The 19871-nt window shown below is 33.8% G+C and overlaps 1 protein-coding gene and 1 long non-coding RNA gene across 11 annotated transcripts in view; one reads left to right on the top strand and one right to left on the bottom strand.

Annotated features, from left to right (window-relative positions):
- Epha6 (EPH receptor A6) overlaps positions 1–19871 on the top strand; it is an 850021-nt gene that overhangs the window by 54545 nt on the left and 775605 nt on the right. For all 10 annotated transcript variants that reach the window (XM_058582915.1, XM_058582914.1, XM_046455343.2 and 7 more), the window contains exon 2: positions 2454–2518. In XM_058582915.1, coding sequence (XP_058438898.1) covers positions 2454–2518 — 65 coding nt within the window. The remainder of the gene's footprint in view (positions 1–2453; positions 2519–19871) is intronic.
- On the bottom strand, positions 14438–19758 carry LOC124100041 (uncharacterized). Its single transcript, XR_006854143.2, has 2 exons — positions 19242–19758; positions 14438–15619 (listed from the first exon to the last, which is right to left on the bottom strand). It is a non-coding gene; the product is annotated as an uncharacterized LOC124100041 (long non-coding RNA).

The following is a 19871-nucleotide window of genomic DNA, read 5'->3' as shown; positions in this document are numbered from 1 at the left end:
ATCAATTAAGAAAACCTGGGATGTGGGACAAAACAATCTTTTTTCCCCTAGGAATTTGATTTAAAGTAGTGAAAAAATAATTATTTAGTCATTAAGGGACATACATAATAAAACAACAAAGATACTTTATACTACCTCTGAAAGAACATCTTTAAAAGGAACTGGCTAATACCAGGGCCTGATAGGTGAAGAAAGTATAAAACCATACATTCTGCTATGGGGTATGTAAAATTTTGTGGCCATTTTGAATCCAATTTGACAGTTTGTTTTTTTTTTTTTGATAAGTATTCTCTGTATAACTCAGTAATATAACTCCTAGTTACTTCCCTTGTATTAATGAAATAGTTCATTTAAAACTTTATACATGAAAATTCATAGTCACTTCATATACAATTTTCCCAATTGGAAACAGTCCATATGTTCATCAAAAGGGAATTATATACACTGGAATCATTGCCAGAGTAAAAAGGAATTAATAAATGAAGCCACATATATGGATCTCAAAAGCAGAGTGCAAGAAACAGGCTCAAAAGGCAACATGCTATATGATTTGAAATTCTGGAAAAGACAAAATTATAGGGACAGCAATCAGACTCATAATTTCCAGAGGATAGTATGGGGAAGAGATTCACTATAAAGAAAGGGTCACAAGAAGTTTGGGAAATATTTTATAATATATATAATAATAAAAATATTTTATAGCCTGATTGTAGCCATGGTTAAATGAATGTGGGGGTTTGCACAATTCATAGAAATGTGCATTTTAGAAAGGGTGAATTTTATAGCAAGTAAAACCAATAAGTAACTGGAAAATATAATGGGAGATTTAATTGAGGAATGCCAGCTCATTGTAATATACAGCATTTATTTGGAGTTTGATTTCCTGTTGATTCGAGACAACAAAGAGTATTAAACATTGACTTGATATTTGACATTAAGGAATTATTGTCTATTAATTAAGATATAGTTAATATAAAAGTATTTTAGAAAATCTGAAATTTTTACAGATGCAATGATATAATTACTAGAATTTGTTTCAGAGAAATCTTTCAGTGGAAGAGAAGGTAAACACACATAGATAAAACAAGATTGACTGTACAGTTGGTAATTAATAAAGTCAGGTGAATATTATATGAAAGATCATTAAGCAATTATCTCTTTTGAAATATGTTTGGAAAATTCTACAATAAAAATTAAAAAATTATAAGTTAGTTTTACAAAAAAAAAATGTTTAGTACCGGTATTCTGCAATGAGTAAATTTTATCACAGAAATTTAATGACAGTTTCATATTCTAAAGTTTATTAGTAAAATGTACCATATAATGCTACTCAAGTGAAACTATGGAATCCTTACAAAGACACTAAAGAGTAGATGCCAAAGGTCATAATCACATTGGCATTGTAATTTTTTTTGAGCTCAATAAAACCCACCTTCTTTGCAAGATTAACTGAAATTAACAATGAGATATGGAAGCATTGTTTCTCAGTGTAACCCATGGCCTACATACTTCTGTGGGGCCTGGGAATTAATAGATGAAAATATAGGTCTGATTATATCTATATTTCTCTCTATATATATATTCTTTCTTTCTGGAAATACCAGAAACATCCCAATATCTCTAATCAGGTAGTCTCCAGCCCTTTCCAGCATTGTTTCCAATCTCCTACTTCAAAATAATTTCCATTCTTAGTCTCCAGAAATTGAACAACTCTTTTTAGTCATGTCTCAGTTACTTTATAGATGGTTTTCTAAAATAAAAAAAAACATTTTCACTACATGTGATTGAAGACCTTTGTCTGGCCTAGCTCAAGCTTTATGTCCTTTGTGAAGCCCTCCTGAGCTGCTTTCTCAACCTTAGTTCAACTTAATTGCAAGAGTGCTATTTTAGAATTTTAACAGAATATGTGCTTACTATTTGTTTACATGTATGCCTTGTTTTAAACCAGATAGAGTTATTTTTTGTTACAAAAAAGGCACATAATTTTTGTTTTTGCATCCTTTATTAATTATTATATATCTAGTTATATAGTCTACTTTAAAGATAGCAGTTCATACTTTGCTGATAACACTTAAGGATATTTAATAACATAAAAACAGAAGTTTGTTGGCGTTAATATATTGTTTTTAAAAGTATAAAAAGACTATAAAAGTAGAGATACACAGACGTGGTTTTATCATTCAATATCTGCTATAAAAGGCTTTTAAATTGCTTTTAATTACTTATTTCAGCATTGTTAAACCTAAATGTATGTATATTATTTTAAAATTATCACTATTTCATTTATCAAATCATTGATATTATTATATGCTAATATTTAATATGTAAAAACAAGTAATAAAATTGTTCGAGCTAATGTGATGAATAATAAGAGTAGGTGATATTGATTTAAATAATTTAAAATTTTTACAGCAGTTGAGAAATTCATCCAAGTTTTATTTATTTAATTCCAGTTGTGTTGCTAGATACAACAACTGTGCTGGGAGAACTAGGATGGAAGACATATCCATTAAATGGGGTAAGTTTAAATGTCTTTTAAAAATTCTCATCCTTGTTAAGGTCTCTTGTAAGAGTTGAAGGAATAGTAGACTTTTGGTTCTATTTAATATGAATTTTGGCTTATAACTTAAATCCTATAGAAAAGATTAAAATATCATTAAACTGTTGATTGAAGGGGGTGATTCTAAATCAATGATTTAGAAGCCTTGCTCCTAAATTACTTCTTATCCTTTAATGCTGTGTTTTACACATTGTAACACTAGAATTCTCCCATGTTTTTTTCAGAAATGAATTTCCATGTGTAGTTTCAGACACTTTTCTGTATGTTACATTTGTTAATCTTGTGTTTGTGCATAAACAAGCTCCAGAGTATCACAAGTAGATTGTGTGATACTTAGCAATTTGGTTTTGAATAGAAAATATGTCTACTAATGTAGTATATGTTTGAACTTGACAAGATGATGTACTGTGTTCTTAGCTGGAAATAGTTGATTTTGAAGGTTTATTGGGATGTTTGATTTACAAAATACAGTTTTTCATGTACTGACATTTTAGCTATGGTTGTAGTTGACTTTTCGTTTTGGCCTGTTTTGCATTTTCAAATTGCAATGAATTTCTACATCTTTTGTTGATATTAGGCTAATATAAAAGAGTGGTTTGTGAAGTTTTTACTTGATATTTTTCTATTTAATTAAACTATTCAATAATAGGAACAAATGTTTCAGCTATGCTTGAGTTAATCTTTTTTCATAGAAACTGTATTTTTGCATTCATCATATTCTTTGTTCATAAGTTTTACATTGCTTCTACCACTAAATCTGAAATTTAAATTTGAAAGGAAAAGTTGATTAAAACATATTTCTGGGGGGGATGTTTACATATTGCTGTTTAAATTTGACATTTTATTTCATTAAAATATATATTTTCAACTCATAAAGCTTAGCATTAACACTTTATCATCCTATTTTCTTATAGATTTATTTTATGTTCTGTATTTTTTCAATTTTCATTTTATTTCAATAAAATGCTCATCAATCCATTTCTGAGAAATATATCTGTAAAAGTAAAATTATGCTTTTATCATCATACTCTTCCATGAAAATTAATAAACTTCAGTTTGGGGTTAAATAAACTTTGAGTTAATAACATCAGTTAATTAAGTATTAAATGGACCATGTTTATCATTAAGTAATGAAAAAAATGAATGAACATTTCTTTTAGAATATCATTCCAAGGTGTGTGTATGTTTATATAAATATAATCATAAGATATACATCTATCATATAGATATTCACAATGTATAAATAAATACATAGTTTTAATTTCTACAGTATAAAAAACAACTTATAAACACTTCCGAACATTAAGTAGTTTAAAGCCCTCTTTTCCATTTTCTGAAACAAATGAGAAAAAGCTGTTAGAGACATTATTCTTGGCCTCATGTAGTCAAAGCCAGGTATCACATGAGGAACAGAAGATATGAATTTGTTCTAGTGACTATGTACGGCTTGATCAGGCCTCATTTTTGAGGAAACTGGTAATGCAGAGACTTAGAGAATCATAAATGAAGTTGCTGCTGTCAGTCTTGTGATTAATTTTCTCTGGATATTATGAAGTAGATTGGGGAGTAATGGAAGAGAGGGGGCAGGATTGTCAGGAAAGGAGCCACTTAGCTCATGGTTTTCTATTTTCCAGACACTGCCCTCAGCGTATTTTGTTTTCACAATGGCCTTTTGAAGTGTGTCCTATATTTATTTTCTTGTCAGAGAATCCTAGTCCTAAAAAAGAGTGAGGAATAGAAAACACTAACAAATTTTGTAATACTCACAGCCAAATGGTGAATGGTGGAATATAAAACTAAGATATTTCTGACTCTAAACTTGTGTCTTTCTGGTGACTGCTAAGAGAGTGCCATGAAAACTTCATGAAAGACCTTTTACAAATGTGCAGTCTTTAACTAATTGATTCATATTTCTTTTCTTTGATACACTTATACACACACACACACACACACAATATTTACAGTTGGGACACTACTTAACTATTACCAAGAGGAAAGAGAGAAAGAATAGGGGGACAAGAAGAGGAAAATAGAAAATGAATAGATAGAAAAGATAAATAGAATGAAGTAGGAAAGTATTTGATGGTTATGTTTTATTGGACATTTGCCACATGCTAGACTTCACCTCAAAACACTTTACTCAGATCAGTCCTGTACATCAAATATAATTCATCCTCATTGGTACATGTGGAAATTGATGACTCAGGTGCATTAAATAACATTCACAAGGTCACAAAGCTAGGAGATAGTTCAGCAAAAGTCCTAAGCCAAATATATCCTAATCTTGACGCTTATGGATGGTCATTTCACAGCTAGTTGCTTTTTATTTCTTCTAAGATTCTAACAGGTAAAGATAAAGGTCCATGACCAACATATTTAGACTGTGGAGGGAAAAATAACATGTGGATTCAAACTTTAAAAAGTAAATAACTAAATCACATTGAAATATTATCATTAGTATGGGCTATAATACTTTTAGGTTATCTCCCAAATAATAACCTATATTTACTAATTGAGAGAAGTAGGACTATTTGAATATAAAAGCACCTGGATATATTTCACAATATATGTGGATGAAACTATATAAATTTTAAGGTAAGATCACGGCAATTCAAGGGAAACAGTAAAATGGATAGAAAAAAGTGTTAAAGAAAATGTACAATTTAAATTATCTTCTAATAAGGAGGATAGATTACTGGTAAGTATCAAACTTAATGCTGTTTATAGGCTAAAATGAATCAAATATATGAAATATGATATGTCAAGAGCTATGTAATGTTTTGAACAACTAATAATAATAAAAAAATAAAACTGCTGGTCCAAAAAGATGGACCCAGGCACAGATAACTCAAAAAAAAAAGAATAAGTAAGAAGGAAGAACTTTGAAAAAAGACTATTGAAAATGCCAAGAATGAAAATAATCTAGACATCAATGTAGCTTAAATTACTTATAAGATCTGTGGGAACCATTTATTACTATATAAAATTTAAACAATAATTTATAGCCACTTATTAAAATTGAAATTATATTTATTTGGATTTATAAGACTCTTGAGTTCTTAGTTTTACTGAGTCAGACTAATTTGAACGAAAAATTTTAACTATTATCTTTTTCAGGCACTAATTTAGGTAGTTTAATGAATATGTCATGTGTGGAAAAGATGATTAGATAATATAGTAATTTGTGATAAAAAGTATATCTAATATTTCTATTAGTAGATAGTAAATCTTGTATTTCTATTATTTCTATCTAACATATTCTACTATTCCTGTGAATTATGTATTTCTTTGGAATAACTTTTTTAAATTGAAAGCTTTCTTTCTATATAAGAAACAGAACTGAGATGAAATACTAAAATGTACTATATAAAATAAAAGAAATTTAATCAGTAATTCCATAATTCTTTATTTTTTTCCTCCCTTTTTAAGTTAAAGAAGCCAGATGACCAGGAGTGCTATGCTGATAGTTATAGGAATAGGCATTCACAGTGTGCCTGTGAATAGAATTGCTATGATCATTGGAGTAGGGGTGAGCGTCCCTATTTTGTGAACATGGAAAAGGGATGAATAGTCTTGAGTGAATGACTTCATATCTTACAAAAGTGGAAACAGAATATGTTAATTTTCTGAAACATTTGCTTGTATCAACGTATAATTTATAGTTTATTTTCTTTTAACCATTTTCCAGAATTCAATTTAACAAACTTCTTTTTTATGCTCTATGTGCCATGCATCCTGTTAAGTGTGCTTAAATAACAGATTTTTCTAGCCTCAGGCAGTCTTACATTATAGAAATTATACTGCACAATCAGAAGGCCAAAGAAAGTGTCTTCACATAGTTTTGTGTAATGTTTTGTGAAAGAATATTAAGGGAAGGATTAATTCTGGTGAGAGAAAATTGGGTATGAGAAGTGTTGTATCAGCTTTTTTTTTTTTTTTTAATAAACTGTGAAGGACTCACATATGGTCTGGAAGAGAAAATAGAAGGTACTGTCTAGGTAAAGGAATGGCTACAGAAAAAACATGGGATTGTTAAACATACATTTGTCTCCTTGTAGTAGGGGGTTGCATTGGGAAGTACAGCTGTCATCACAGGCTAAGCCACAGTGCAAAAGACAGAATTTAAGTGTCTTAGTTGATCTAATAGTGTGTATTTCAATTCTAATAAGTAAATGTGACAATAAAACCTTTCTCAATTTACTTAAAAATTATTGAAGTTTTCTTTTGCTTAAGAGAATAATGCAGACCCTTGGAAATGAAATAGGCTTTGGAAAATTGGAAAGATGCTTTAAATATAAATGACATGACCTTCATCAAATTAAATCACGATATTTGAAGCTTGATTTTAACATAATAAAATATAAAAGTCAAAATATGTGCCTGTATTTTATGTGTGTGAAAACACTTTTTTAATGCTGCTCAAAAATTTAAATTTGTGCACATTTTTCCATTGATTTCCGTAGTATTCTGTTAGCTACTTTGCAAGACCATAATCTTATCATCTTATTGTATTACACTGACAGATAAGGAATGGAATAAATTCCTAGAATAAAGTTCTTAAAATTTTTGAATTATTCTAAACATTGGACAGAACACTGTGTTAAGGCTTAATGACCATCGATTCCCAAACTCTGATTGAAATGTTAACTCTCATCTCATATGGACTTCTTTCCTTTTGAAGTTTTTACTTTCTCAGTTTACTTTTAGCCACTAAATAATTTTATAAACAAAGGGAAAATACAATTATTATAATAGGACCCATAGTTAAATGTCGTAACTGAAACCTCCTACTATCCATTACAGCTTAGATCCCATTTATTATCACACAGCTGTGGGTCTGTCATATTGGAGCATCTTGGCCTAATATTAATTCTAACTAATGAGAAGTAACTACTATGAACCAGAAGATTAGAAGGCTTCTCACAATACAAAAAGGAATTTCATGATTAAAAATCCAATCTTGTTTCCTTTGAGCTTTAATAATTAAATTTATATTACTTGAAACTTAATAATTATATATTTTTAGTTTGGTTCTATAATTCAAAAGACAGCTGGCTCTTTAATAGCTACATACTGTTTAGTAAGAGTAATTATACCTAAATGCAGCTTGATAATTATAATATATATAAATTTCTTAATAAGATTTCCCTAAGATATTTATTTAATCTGTAATTACATATTACTATTTTTGATAGAAATAATTTGATTTTTAAATACTCCATGAATTCATCTGAAATAATAATTTGTTTTTATGTTCATAGTGATATTTTAAGCAAGAAAATAAATATTTTCTTGTCTCTGATTTATTTTCACTCTTTTGATTACTAAGAGGTAGTTATCTTTTAAAAGTTAGTCTTTAATGTTCAGTGGTAGATCATATCTTTGTTATGTAGTTGTCCTGGTATTAGATATAATTGTTCAACATTTAAAATCAAATTTACATTTCAATATTAGATGATTTCAACTTTAACAAAAACTTAAGAAAATTTTAATGTTACAATAAAAAAGTATTTTGGATGTTAGTTTGCATTTTATTTTAATGATGAAAATTAGAGATGGATAAAAATCTGTTTTTTCATATGTCAAATGTTGGTTTTAAATTCATTATATGTATTTTTTGTGTTTGTGTCTTTGATAATATTTAGAGCTTGGATAATGAAGGATCATGCAAATTATATGATCTTATCTGTTAGACATAGTTAGTTGATATTAGAGGATTTAACCTGAAATTCTTAGTGCATTAGAGTTCTCCAGAGGAACAGAACAAAAAGGAGATGTCTTTGGGGGTAGAGGATGTGGAGAGACTTCACTGACCCAAGCAGGATTGAGGCTTGCTATAGGACCTGGTTTATGCGATTATGATGGCTGTATCCCCAAATGTGTTGTCTGCAAGTTGGAAAACAACAAAGCCAGTCATGTAACTCAGTCTTAGTCCAAAGGCTCAAGAACCAGAGAATACAAGGGTTTCTCTCCAAGTTCAAGGACTGGGTATAAAGCTTAAGAAAAGGGGTGTACTGATGAAATCAAGTCCAAAGGCCCAAGAACAATAAGTTCCTGTGTGTGAGGGCAGGAGAAGAGAAGATGGATGTCCTAGCTCAAGAGATAGGAAGAAATTATAATTTCCTCTGCCTTTTTTGTTCAGTGGGTTCCATATTTGTGAGGAAGTACCTTCTTTGCTTGTTCTGTTGATTCAAATGCTAACCTCTTCAAGAAAAATCATCAGGGACACATCAAGAAATGTTTTACCAGCTGTCTAGGTATCTCTGACTCTAGTCAAGCTGACATAAAATTAATCATCTCAGGAAAATAGGAACACATGGTATTTATGTCTACATATTTGCTACAAGTGAACCTAGTAACTAAGGACTTCTATAATTAAAAAGTGTACATTATAATTAACCTGTGTAAAAGCATACATTTTTTTCACAAATAAGAGCATCATTTCCTAATATCATTGTTTATGAAATTTCAAACACTGAATATATATTAGAGAATGTAGTATCTAGTAATAATTTTATTTCGATATTATAGTTTCTACATTTCATATAATAAGAATTAATTTATTATGGTATAAGACTTCAGTAGTGCATCTTGATTCATTGATAAATCATTGAAATGTTTTCAAACTACCATATGTTTGAATTCTGAAAATATGAACTTTAGTGATAATTTATATTGTCAAAGTGAACTTTTACTATTTTCAAAACTGATATATCTAAATGGTTTTCCACCAGGAAACTTCACAGCTTATGTGGTAATGTTCTAAATGTTCATCATGTTAATTTTAATTATGTTGTTTCATATTTGAAAAAAAATGCACTAGGTTTCATGAATAAATTTCAGTGTTTAACATCTCAAAGCTATATAATTTCTAATAATCTCCATCCATACAAAGGGCAAGGTGTGATAATAGTATTCATTTTATTAGATTATTGTGATGATCAGCTAATTTAATATATGTAAAGAACTTTAAAAGTATATTGTTCATAATAAACATTAACATTATTACTACTACTATTACTACTACTATTGTTATTGCAAGGACCCTAAATATTTTGAAATGAAGATTTCTATATAGACTTTTTACTTTCTTTTTACTGAATCACAATTTCATAATGTATTGCATATTTTTTTCCTCTAGAGCCACAAAATATTACTTTTTGCAGCTTTTTATTAAATAAGTACTTTTATATTTTCATTTTATCTAAACATATATAAAATGTGAATATTAGCTCATTAATATAGTCACTCATGGCACATAGATCATAGGAAAACCATTGTGCTGAGTACTAGAGGTGGTGGTTGGGTGGAGTTGTGATCATTATAAAGTTACTGCCTTAAAGGTAGTTATGGTCTTTATCTGAGAAGTGCATTCAGCTCATTATGTATAACATATTTTGATGATATATGGCGAATTTAACCTCACACCCAAGGATTGCCAAAGCAAATACTGAGTATAAATACAGACTCATTAACTTTAGTTATGAGTTGCTAGTATGATAAAAGCCCCATAAAAGTTGTTGAATTGGAATTACCCAAGAGATAAGTCTGGAGGACAGTTTATTCAGTTTAAAGTATTACTTGAAAGCAACTCTATAGGAAAAGAATAAACCTGGGATTCCCACTGGGAAGGGACTAAGGAACTACATGCAATTCTTACATTTTGTTGTTGTTGTTGTTGTTTGATGACTTTCATATATTTTGAAAGAGCAACCTGTAAATTAACAATCTTTGCTGGATGACTGCTGAGCCTTTTGATGAGGGTCAAGTTGAGTATCCGAGCATTCTCTTCTATTTATTCTGATTGAAGGAACATGATCTGAAACCCACCTCTGCTTCTTGGGATTGCTCCTTTCGAGGGCTTGTCCCTATTTGAGACACATATCAGCATTGGTAAGGTCAGAATTGCCTGGAGACCTCCTGTGGCTCCCGTGGGCAAGAGAAAAGGGAAACTGGGCAATGAAAGACAGGGAAGTTTTTGAGGTTACATTTTCCTCTGCTCTTCCTTTCTTTAAGTAGCTCCAGATTTCTGAGTGTCTTTGTTTTCCTTCTTTCTGAAGAACTTCTTCAACATTTTTTGTAAAGTGTGTCTAGTAACAAATCCTTTCAATTTTTGTCAGAAAATCTTTTTTTATTTTTGAGGGACATTTTGTAGGGTACATATTTTCAGATTTATTAGTTTTCAAATCTTTGTTTTATTGCTGAACATTACATATTTTACTGTATACTATTCTTGAATGATTTCTGGACAGTCAGATGTAATTTTATTTTTGCTGCTTTATAAGTAAGGTATTCAATTTCACTGGATTTTTCCAAGATATTTTTTTATCTTTGTTTTTTTGAAGTTCCATTATTATGTGCCTAGGTGTAAGGGTTTTTGTTTTGTTTTCTGACATCTATCCTTCTCGGTGTTTTCTGAGCTTTCCGGATTTCCTGATATTCCCCACTATATGCAAGGACATCCTCCTGGAGTTTTAACTATCAGAATTGTTTATGCTACACTCCAAGAAATTTGTCAATTTAAGTTTAGGTTTAACTAGAATGGTTCCTACAGAGTTTCTATAGGTAGGTTTCTGCTTCTCTGGGTTGTGATTCTCTGTACCCATTGTCTCTCCAATTTGGGGAGGAGTGGATTCACTTGTGATTGTACTTCTCTGTTTTAAGAAGAGTTGAATTTTCAGTTCATTCAGATTTTTACCTATTAAAATGGAAAAGTAATTCTATTTTTTTTCTTTTTTTGTATTGATTCGTATTCATTACATAGAATAGGGGGGTCATTAAGGCACACTGATATATGTGTATATCATAATTTGATGAACTTTGTTTCCCAGTACCTCTCCTTTGCTCACCCCTCCTTCCCACTGCTTCCCTTCATCTACCCATTGGTTTCCCTTCTACTTTAATGATGTCCTCCCTATATTACCACCACTAGCTTAGGTATGAGAGGAAACATAAGACACTTGTCTTTCGAGTCTGGCTCACTTTGGTTCACATGATGGTCTACAGTTGCATCCATTTTCCTGCAAATGGCATAATCTCAATCTTTTTTTAAAAAAAGAGAAGAGAATTTTTTAATATTTATTTTTCAGTTTTTGGTGGACACAACATCTTTATTTTTATGTGGTGCTGAGGATCAAACCCAGCGCCCCATGCATGCCAGGTGAGCGCATTACTACTTGAGCCACATCGCCAGCCCAAATCTCATTCTTTATTGCTGAATCTAACTCCCTTGTGTGTGTGTGTAAAATTATATTTTATTTGTCCATTCATCTGCTGATAGACACCTAGGCTGATCCTATAACTTGGCTATTTGTTGTGCTATGATGAACATGGGTAGGCATATATCTTAACATTAGTCTTTAGTATGCCAACTTTAATTATTTTGGTATTTACCAAGGATTTGGGATAATTGGATCATAGAGTAGAATTATTTTTAGTATTTTGAAAAACTTTCATACTGATTTCCATGTGGTTGTACTAATTTACATTTTCACCAAGGGTGTGTAAAAATTCCTTTTCCCCTGCTTCCTTGTCAGCATTTATTATTATTTGCATTCTTGATGATTGCCATTCTGATGGGAGTGAGGTGAAATCTCAGTGTAGTTTTGATTTGCATTTCCCTGATGTCTAAAGATGTTGAACATTTTCATGAAAATGTTGGACATTTTTACTTATTCTTTAGTAACTTCTAAACTTCTTAGAAGCTGAATTGAGAAAAAATATTGTATTTTTGACACTTACAATCATTATATATTGGTTAAAATATTTGCTTAAACGTTTCATGAATTTGACTTCACTTAATATTTGCTGACCTTTTTTTTCTTTCAGTGCGCTAAATTCTTTTTACTTTCTCTGCACTTCAATCACTATTGGTAGTGGTAAACTTGATTTTCAAGTCTGTTTAATTTAAAAAATAAATCACTGTTAGAACTTTGTATGCAGGAATTATTGTCATTATTCTTAATTAAAAACAAATACAGGAAGGCTTTGGAGTTTTTCTGTGGTGCACAATCTAAGCAGTAGAACATGACACACTCAGGAGCTCTTAGAAATTTAGTTCCTGTCTTCACAGGAAGAACCATGTAAATTTGTGCCCCAGAATATTTAAGTTATTGATATTTAGTCAAAAATAAGAACTGCACTGAGGCATTTTTTTATATTTAGTATTTTTTGTTTAATCTTTGTAAATTGATGTAGTGTAAATATTTTTAGCATTGTTATAGATGAAAAAAACTGACCCTGAGACAATTTTCAAAACCTGCCCAAGTTTGTGATAATAGTAATTAAAACTAGGATTACCTTAATCCCAAATCGAGAACTCTTATCTATTATAAGATACCTTTAACTATGGATTGATAATTGACATTGATGCTGTGCAGGGTAATAAAAAACCTGTAAAATTGATCTAGCAAAGACTGAAACTAGTTGCAGTGTTGTTTGAAACAGATTTTGTTTGATGATACACGGTTATAGAAAAGTACTGAAAGGTTAATTCATCTTTGAAAACAAGAGGATATCCAAAAGCTAAGGATGGTTAATTACTATACATATTTGTTTAGTGAATTGAATAAGGATATTTGTTGCATGTTTGCATTGAAAAACTAAAGAAATTTCATAGGTGTGTCATTCTTAGTTGTATCTCTTTGTGCTTATATATTGCAACTATGACTTTATTACAACCTGTTATTGCTATAATTTATAATTTAGTATAAAATTTAGTATAAGATTTGTAATTTAGTATAAAATATAGACTAATCTAGTAAAAATCATACCACCCAGTAATAAGTACACTAGAAATATAAAAGTGCCTGTCACTCTGAAACCATCTTCTAAGTAAGTTATCTAATCAAAATACTTGCTAAGGAATATCAGTACCAGTTGGTGCTATAATGCCCTAGTGCATCAATCACATCTTATTGGAACAAAGATGGATACCTCATATAAAGGTATCCCAATCACTGAGCTGCCTGTCACCTCTCACATGTGAATTTTCATAAATGGCTAATCTAATCAGATTCATTTTGTTAGCAATTCAAGATTTTTATGTTAAGCACCCAAGAAAAATGAAAAACAGAGTCTTCTGCTGTAAAGATGCACAGAAAGAAAGGAAGGGTTAAAGTAGAGGGGCTTTGATAAACTAGTCATGTAAATGACAGTTCTAGAAGAGAAAAGAGCAAGAGTGAAAGGGCAGCCATCAGTAGTAAGACCAAAGTAAAGGTAGAAGAAAAGCCATGAGAAAAAGAAACACTGGGGTAGTCAGTAACTCTTGAGCTAATCATGTTGCTGCTGAATCTCCAAGTCCAGTTCTTTCTCTGATTTGCTCCTTACATAATGTATAGTTGCATTGAATCATCACATTATAATGTGTAAGTATGTACAAGACAAGCATTACATGTCAGGTTTTTTTTTAAGTGAATTATTGGGCTGAGGCTGTAGCTCAGTGGCAGAGGGCTTGCCTAGGATGTGTGAGGTACTGGGTTCCATCCGCAGCACCTCATAAAAAAATAAAGGTATTCTGTCCATCTACAACGACAAATTTTTTTAAAAAAGTGAATTCCCTTAATTTAGAAGGCCAGATTGTAAATGCAGATTGTAATGCTTCCAGTGGTAGTAGTAATAAATAATAATTACAAGGAGTGAGCTACTGGCACTATTTTGAGGCAGACCAGTAAACATGAAAAGCCATGGAAGGTAGAATTTCCTCAAGGAGAACAGGGGAGAACCCCTGGCTTATGCTGTTAACTCATGCATGAGTAAATAACCTTCCCTGTGTACAAGAAATTTGGGAAATAGGTTACTGAATATGCATAGTTTATTAGAGTGGATGTGAAATATCCACAGATCCCAAACCCGGAATGAACCACACGAGACACTGGCTGCAAAAAGCAGGAGGCGTTTATTCTCACACAGGCGCCTGCGGGTGCACAGCAAAACCTCAGCCGGAGCTTCGGTGAACTGGCACACCGGGCTTTGGGGTATAGATCTTTTATAGGGAACAGGTGGGTTAGGTCTTAGCTTAGCACAGCAACAGCCTTCCTATTGGTCCCTCTGAATTCAGCAGTTGAGTCACCTAGGGGGGTAAACTTGTTTTCCCACTTTAGTTCTCAGAAAAACCATAAAATTGCATCCTGTCCTTTTAGTTCCTGTTTTTACCCTGTTTGCTCAAGTTTGGCCCTTCCGGGGTTATCTATATGGAACATCTTGCAGCTTCAGGGCACAGGGGTTAGTTTTCCTAATGTTGGGCCTGGGGCCTTGGGGTCCTTCATTCCCCCCTTTTTTTTATATCATGGATATAATCTTATATCCATTGACCCATCTGCTCGGATTCCAGCATTATTTCAGCTGACGGCTCAGCATACTGGTTGGGGGTTGGTATTTACTATTAATCTAATTTTGAATAGGACCCCAGGGTCATAGGCAGTTTTATGATATACTCTCAGGCCCCATTGTTTTTTTTTTTTTTATCTAATCTTTTGATGCTTTGCCTGCCTGAGTAAAGGTAATGTTTAAGGGGTTGCAGGCAAATGCGGTACATGGCCCTGCCCCGTACCATTTCAGGCTCTTGCAAGAGTCGGCAGAAAGTGGGGGATCCTGTTTTGTTTTTTTTTTTTTAAATTATATTTCTTGTCCCCGATAATACTTGTCATGTCTGGCTCACAGATTGGTTGGGGTTAACTGATATGGGGAAGACACAGCACAAAGCAAGAAAAATTAACAGCGAGTGAGTCTTATCTTTAGCGGATTTTGGGTACGTTGCAACTTCCATTCTGGATCCGGAGAGGTGTCTGCGGACTCCTGTGGATGTGCAGTCTTCACGTGGGAAGCATGGATCTAAGCAGCGATGCCGTCCACTTTGAGTGCAGTAGGAGTGGTCAGCAGGATAGTGTAGGGTCCTTTCCACCGCGGTTCGAGGTTCCTGCTCTGGTGCCTGCGTACCCAGAGGGTATCTCCGACCTTGAAGGGATGTGGCAGCAAGGGGGTTTTAAGTTCCTCTTTGTATGCTGCGGCTAGAGGCTTCCAGACCTCGTTCTGGACCAATTGCAAAGCATGCAAATGAGTCTGCTTCAGTCGCATAGTCCCAGTTTGGCCGGGTTAAAGGAAAAGCTTCGTTAATCAAATTTGTGAGTTGGGTGGGGCGCCCGTCGTCCCCTGGCACATTTTTGCGAGCTTCCAAAAGAGCCTTTTGTTTTTCCTCTGTGTCTAATAGAGAAATCTTTAATTCTGCTACTTAGGGCTGGATAACCATATTAGCAAACATCAAGTCTACCTGTGTTGTCTAGAAATAAAAGCCTTAGACTAAAACTATTTTAGTAGTTTCTTTGACAGTTATCAGGCATTTCTGTCTAAGAATCTCTCTTGTAGCCTCCAGTCTATTTATTTATGGAAGTTACATTTAATTATTATTATCATTTAAGATGTCCAGGAACAGCTGTGCTTTGGCTTTGACTGTCTTTGCTAAGTGTTTAAGATGAAGCAAGTCAAACTGACTTTTGTTTCTACCTATTGTTTACAGTCAGCTGAGTTATCCTGGGAGTCCTCGGGAACTTCATAGCAGCTTTTCAGTTCTGCTAGTGCCATTTGCGCTAGGATGGGTCCAGGCCTTGTTTGACCATATGGCTTCCCTCAGAAGCATCAGGGATGTCTCCCTTTTTTAATGACCCTCTTCTTTACAGCAAATGTACCATTTGGCTTTCTGTCCTCCACTGGTCTCATTAATCTCCCTGCTCAGGAGGTTATGTGGCCTAGAGTTGCTGAGCCCTTTGGAGAAGTCCCCTATTCCCTGATTCAGACTGACTCAGAGGGCAAGAGCCAAATATTGGTTTTCTTGGCCCTTTTAATTTAACTAATTTTAAAAACTTGATCTTAAACATCCAGCAAATAAGTTAACAGCCTTATATTAAGAGCACTGGGCTTTAATGTCTATCTCTCTATCCTGTAGGTGATAACTCTTTATCTTATGTTGACCCAGGTTGTGTTCTTAAAGCAATACCTCTTTAGAATATTAATAGGCAATCCTTAAACCATCTATAAGCAAACTACAAAACAAAACTAACTAGGGTAAAAACATATTTAGCTTATATAATAGCTACCTTGAATTCTGGCAGGGTTATACATCATAATTTCCTGTTTGAGATCCTAGTAATCTTGGCAAAAACCTACTTTTGGACACAACTTTAACTGTACTGAAATCTGGCTTACCTTTTTTTATAGCCATTTTTACATGTAGTGAGATGGGACAGAGCCTTATCTCAAGTAAGGCAGGGCTCTTTATAAATCTCAAGTACTATAGTTCTGAAGCTGATCATTTTACAAAGTTTACATAAATTGTTGTTCAAGTTTACATGAACATTAGCTAACACAACATAATATCACACCTAAAATATGAATTAAAGGCTGAAAGCTTTTAACTTTTTGTAGAAAAGTAGTAATGTACTTTTGTGTTTTGCAATTAAACCTTTACACAGATTAGGCTCTTATTAACTTAAAAATATATAAATTGTATCTTAGAGTAGAAAGTAACATGGAATTGTACATATCTTATTGATAACAAGTTTAGTTATAGAACACAAATGATATAATCGAATTTTTAACATTTTTTTTTTTAAGCCTAAAATTACCATACAACTTTAGAACACCAGCTTGATATAATGTTCTTTTGAAGCTTTTACCTTACAGACTTGTATACCTGGAAGATATGAACACATTAATAACACCATAATTACATAAATTTTTTTTTGTTCACATTTTGAAACAATACTTGTAAACTTTTAAATTTAAGCAGAGTTAACATTTTATTAGGGCCTTTTTGAACACCTAGAGAAACTTATAAGCTTAATTTTGAGGACATCTTTACTTTTATCTGTTTACCCAATCTAAATTGAACCGTTTGAGTCACGTGAATTAAAGATATTTGGATCTATTTTTAATTTTTTTTTTTTTCAGGCTACCCAGTTCAAAATTGAAACTTTTAAAATTTTTTATCCCAAGTATTTAAGTTTTCTAGCATGAACTATCTGAAATCAAACTAAACAATTGTTTAAACCCAACTTTTAACTGCAAGATAGTGCAATGCTTTAGAAACCCATTCAGATACCAGATTGTTACAATAAAAATTATTATTATTTATTTTTTAGACACATATTTAACCTAGATTATCTCTAAGAAACAATTAGACAACCAGATAAGAAAATATCTCTCCAGGTTTTGAACTTTCATTTAATTATGACTCCCATCAGTGGCACCATAGATTTTCCTATGAGTGGACCAGATGTTTTCATGTAGGGGCAACTATAGGTGTAAAATCAAGGGTCTCAGTGTGACTGGCTTTACTGCATTTAGTGTCCCTTTTTTTTAAGTAAACAGAGGTTAAGTAAACAGATCCTTAAGATGTAGATAAGGACCCAGGGAACTCCCCAGAGCTAAATGGCTCTGGCAGCTGCTGGGAGTCCCTTAATCCTATCTTTCACCCACAGGATCAGTTCCTCTAGTTTAGGTATTTTTTTTTTTTTTTAACTTGTTAGTAGCCAGCTCCCAAAAAGTCCATCCTCTGCTTGCAGTTGTTTCGAGTGCTAGGCTTTCCCAAGAAAGCAGAGTGGGAACTCCTTAAAAGTCCCCTTGAGAGTGTCAAAATTTGTGACTGAAAATTTGGTTCCCATCTTTAAAGTTAATTAACATTAATTTAATAATGAGGACAGGGCTTTGAGAAAAGTCAAAGCGAGATGTCAAAGTTGTTAAATCCCCAGCAGGCATCTCTATTTGCACTCAAGCCGGTTATGGGGGGGGAAGAAAACATTGCTTCCCTAGTCTCAGTATTCAGCCTTAGATAGAATTTATCATCCGCCTTGGGCTGCATTTCCAAGCAGCCCGACTCCAGGAAGACCCGTTCGCTTCCTGGGGTGGAGGGGCCAGGAGGAACAGGGACGGGACAGATCCGCCATACCGCCGGGTGGAATCCTCCCGGCGGACTGCGTGGATCCCACCCATGCAGGAGGGGATTCGCAGAGGTCCTGAAAGGTTAAAAGCCATGATCTGGATGGCCATGCGGCCCCGGCTGAAAGACAATCTCTGACTTTGCAAATTAGAGAGAGAGATGGAGGGACTCTCCTGGGGGCCATTTAACTTCGAGGGTGGGCCAATATTGGCCACTCCGTGGTACAGAGTGTTACCCATTTTTTTTTTTTTGACTGCCACGGACAGGTTGTCTGCCCGATCTTGAACGTCTTGCCAATGATCTAGAGTTAGGCTCAAAGGGGTTGTTAGTGATTGTCCCATGTTATTCTCAGAGAGGAAATAGAGAGACAGACACAATGACACAAAAACGAAACCAAACAGTGAGATCGCTGCGCGGCTTCGGTGGAAACCGAACAAATCAGATGGCCTGGGAGAAGTTTGTACTTCTTTGTCGCCTACAAAAATGGTGTAACCCTCGGAAACACCGGGGGCCCCAAAGAAATGGACCCTTCTGATCCCTGGGACGTCTCCCAGGGTGGCAGGGGAGAAGTCCGAGTTCGTCAACTCCTTCTCAAGCTGCCTCAGAATACTAAATGACAGAACTGCCTCAGAATACTCAGAATACTAAATGACTATGCCTAGGATCATATAGTCTTACAGACGCTGCGCGGAACAAAGAACAGATAACCAACAGGACAACAAGACAGTCAGTTTGAGCTGGCCAGCTTACCTCCCAGTGATGTCGGGTGTCCTCCGGATAGGGACCGGGATCGGAACCGGAACCGGGATCTTGGATCTCGGTGGGGCCTCCACAATGAAATATCCACAGATCCCAAACCCGGAATGAACCACACGAGACACTGGCTGCAAAAAGCAGGAGGCGTTTATTCTCACACAGGCGCCTGCGGGTGCACAGCAAAACCTCAGCCGGAGCTTCGGTGAACTGGCACACCGGGCTTTGGGGTATAGATCTTTTATAGGGAACAGGTGGGTTAGGTCTTAGCTTAGCACAGCAACAGCCTTCCTATTGGTCCCTCTGAATTCAGCAGTTGAGTCACCTAGGGGGGTAAACTTGTTTTCCCACTTTAGTTCTCAGAAAAACCATAAAATTGCATCCTGTCCTTTTAGTTCCTGTTTTTACCCTGTTTGCTCAAGTTTGGCCCTTCCGGGGTTATCTATATGGAACATCTTGCAGCTTCAGGGCACAGGGGTTAGTTTTCCTAATGTTGGGCCTGGGGCCTTGGGGTCCTTCAGATGAACTTTAAAATATTTAATATCTAAGCAACTACATGATTCATGTCACTTCTCTCTCCTAAGAGTATTCCTTTCTGTAAAGCATCATCTGCAAAGAAAATGAATT

This window comes from Marmota monax, unplaced genomic scaffold, assembly GCF_021218885.2.
Source record: "Marmota monax isolate L192 unplaced genomic scaffold, Marmota_monax_Labrador192_F-V1.1 WCK01_AAM20220418_F8-fsc00053, whole genome shotgun sequence".
Lineage (NCBI taxonomy): Eukaryota > Metazoa > Chordata > Mammalia > Rodentia > Sciuridae > Marmota > Marmota monax.
Note: the sequence above shows the minus strand (reverse complement) of the source record. Positions and strands in the feature narration are given on the sequence as shown.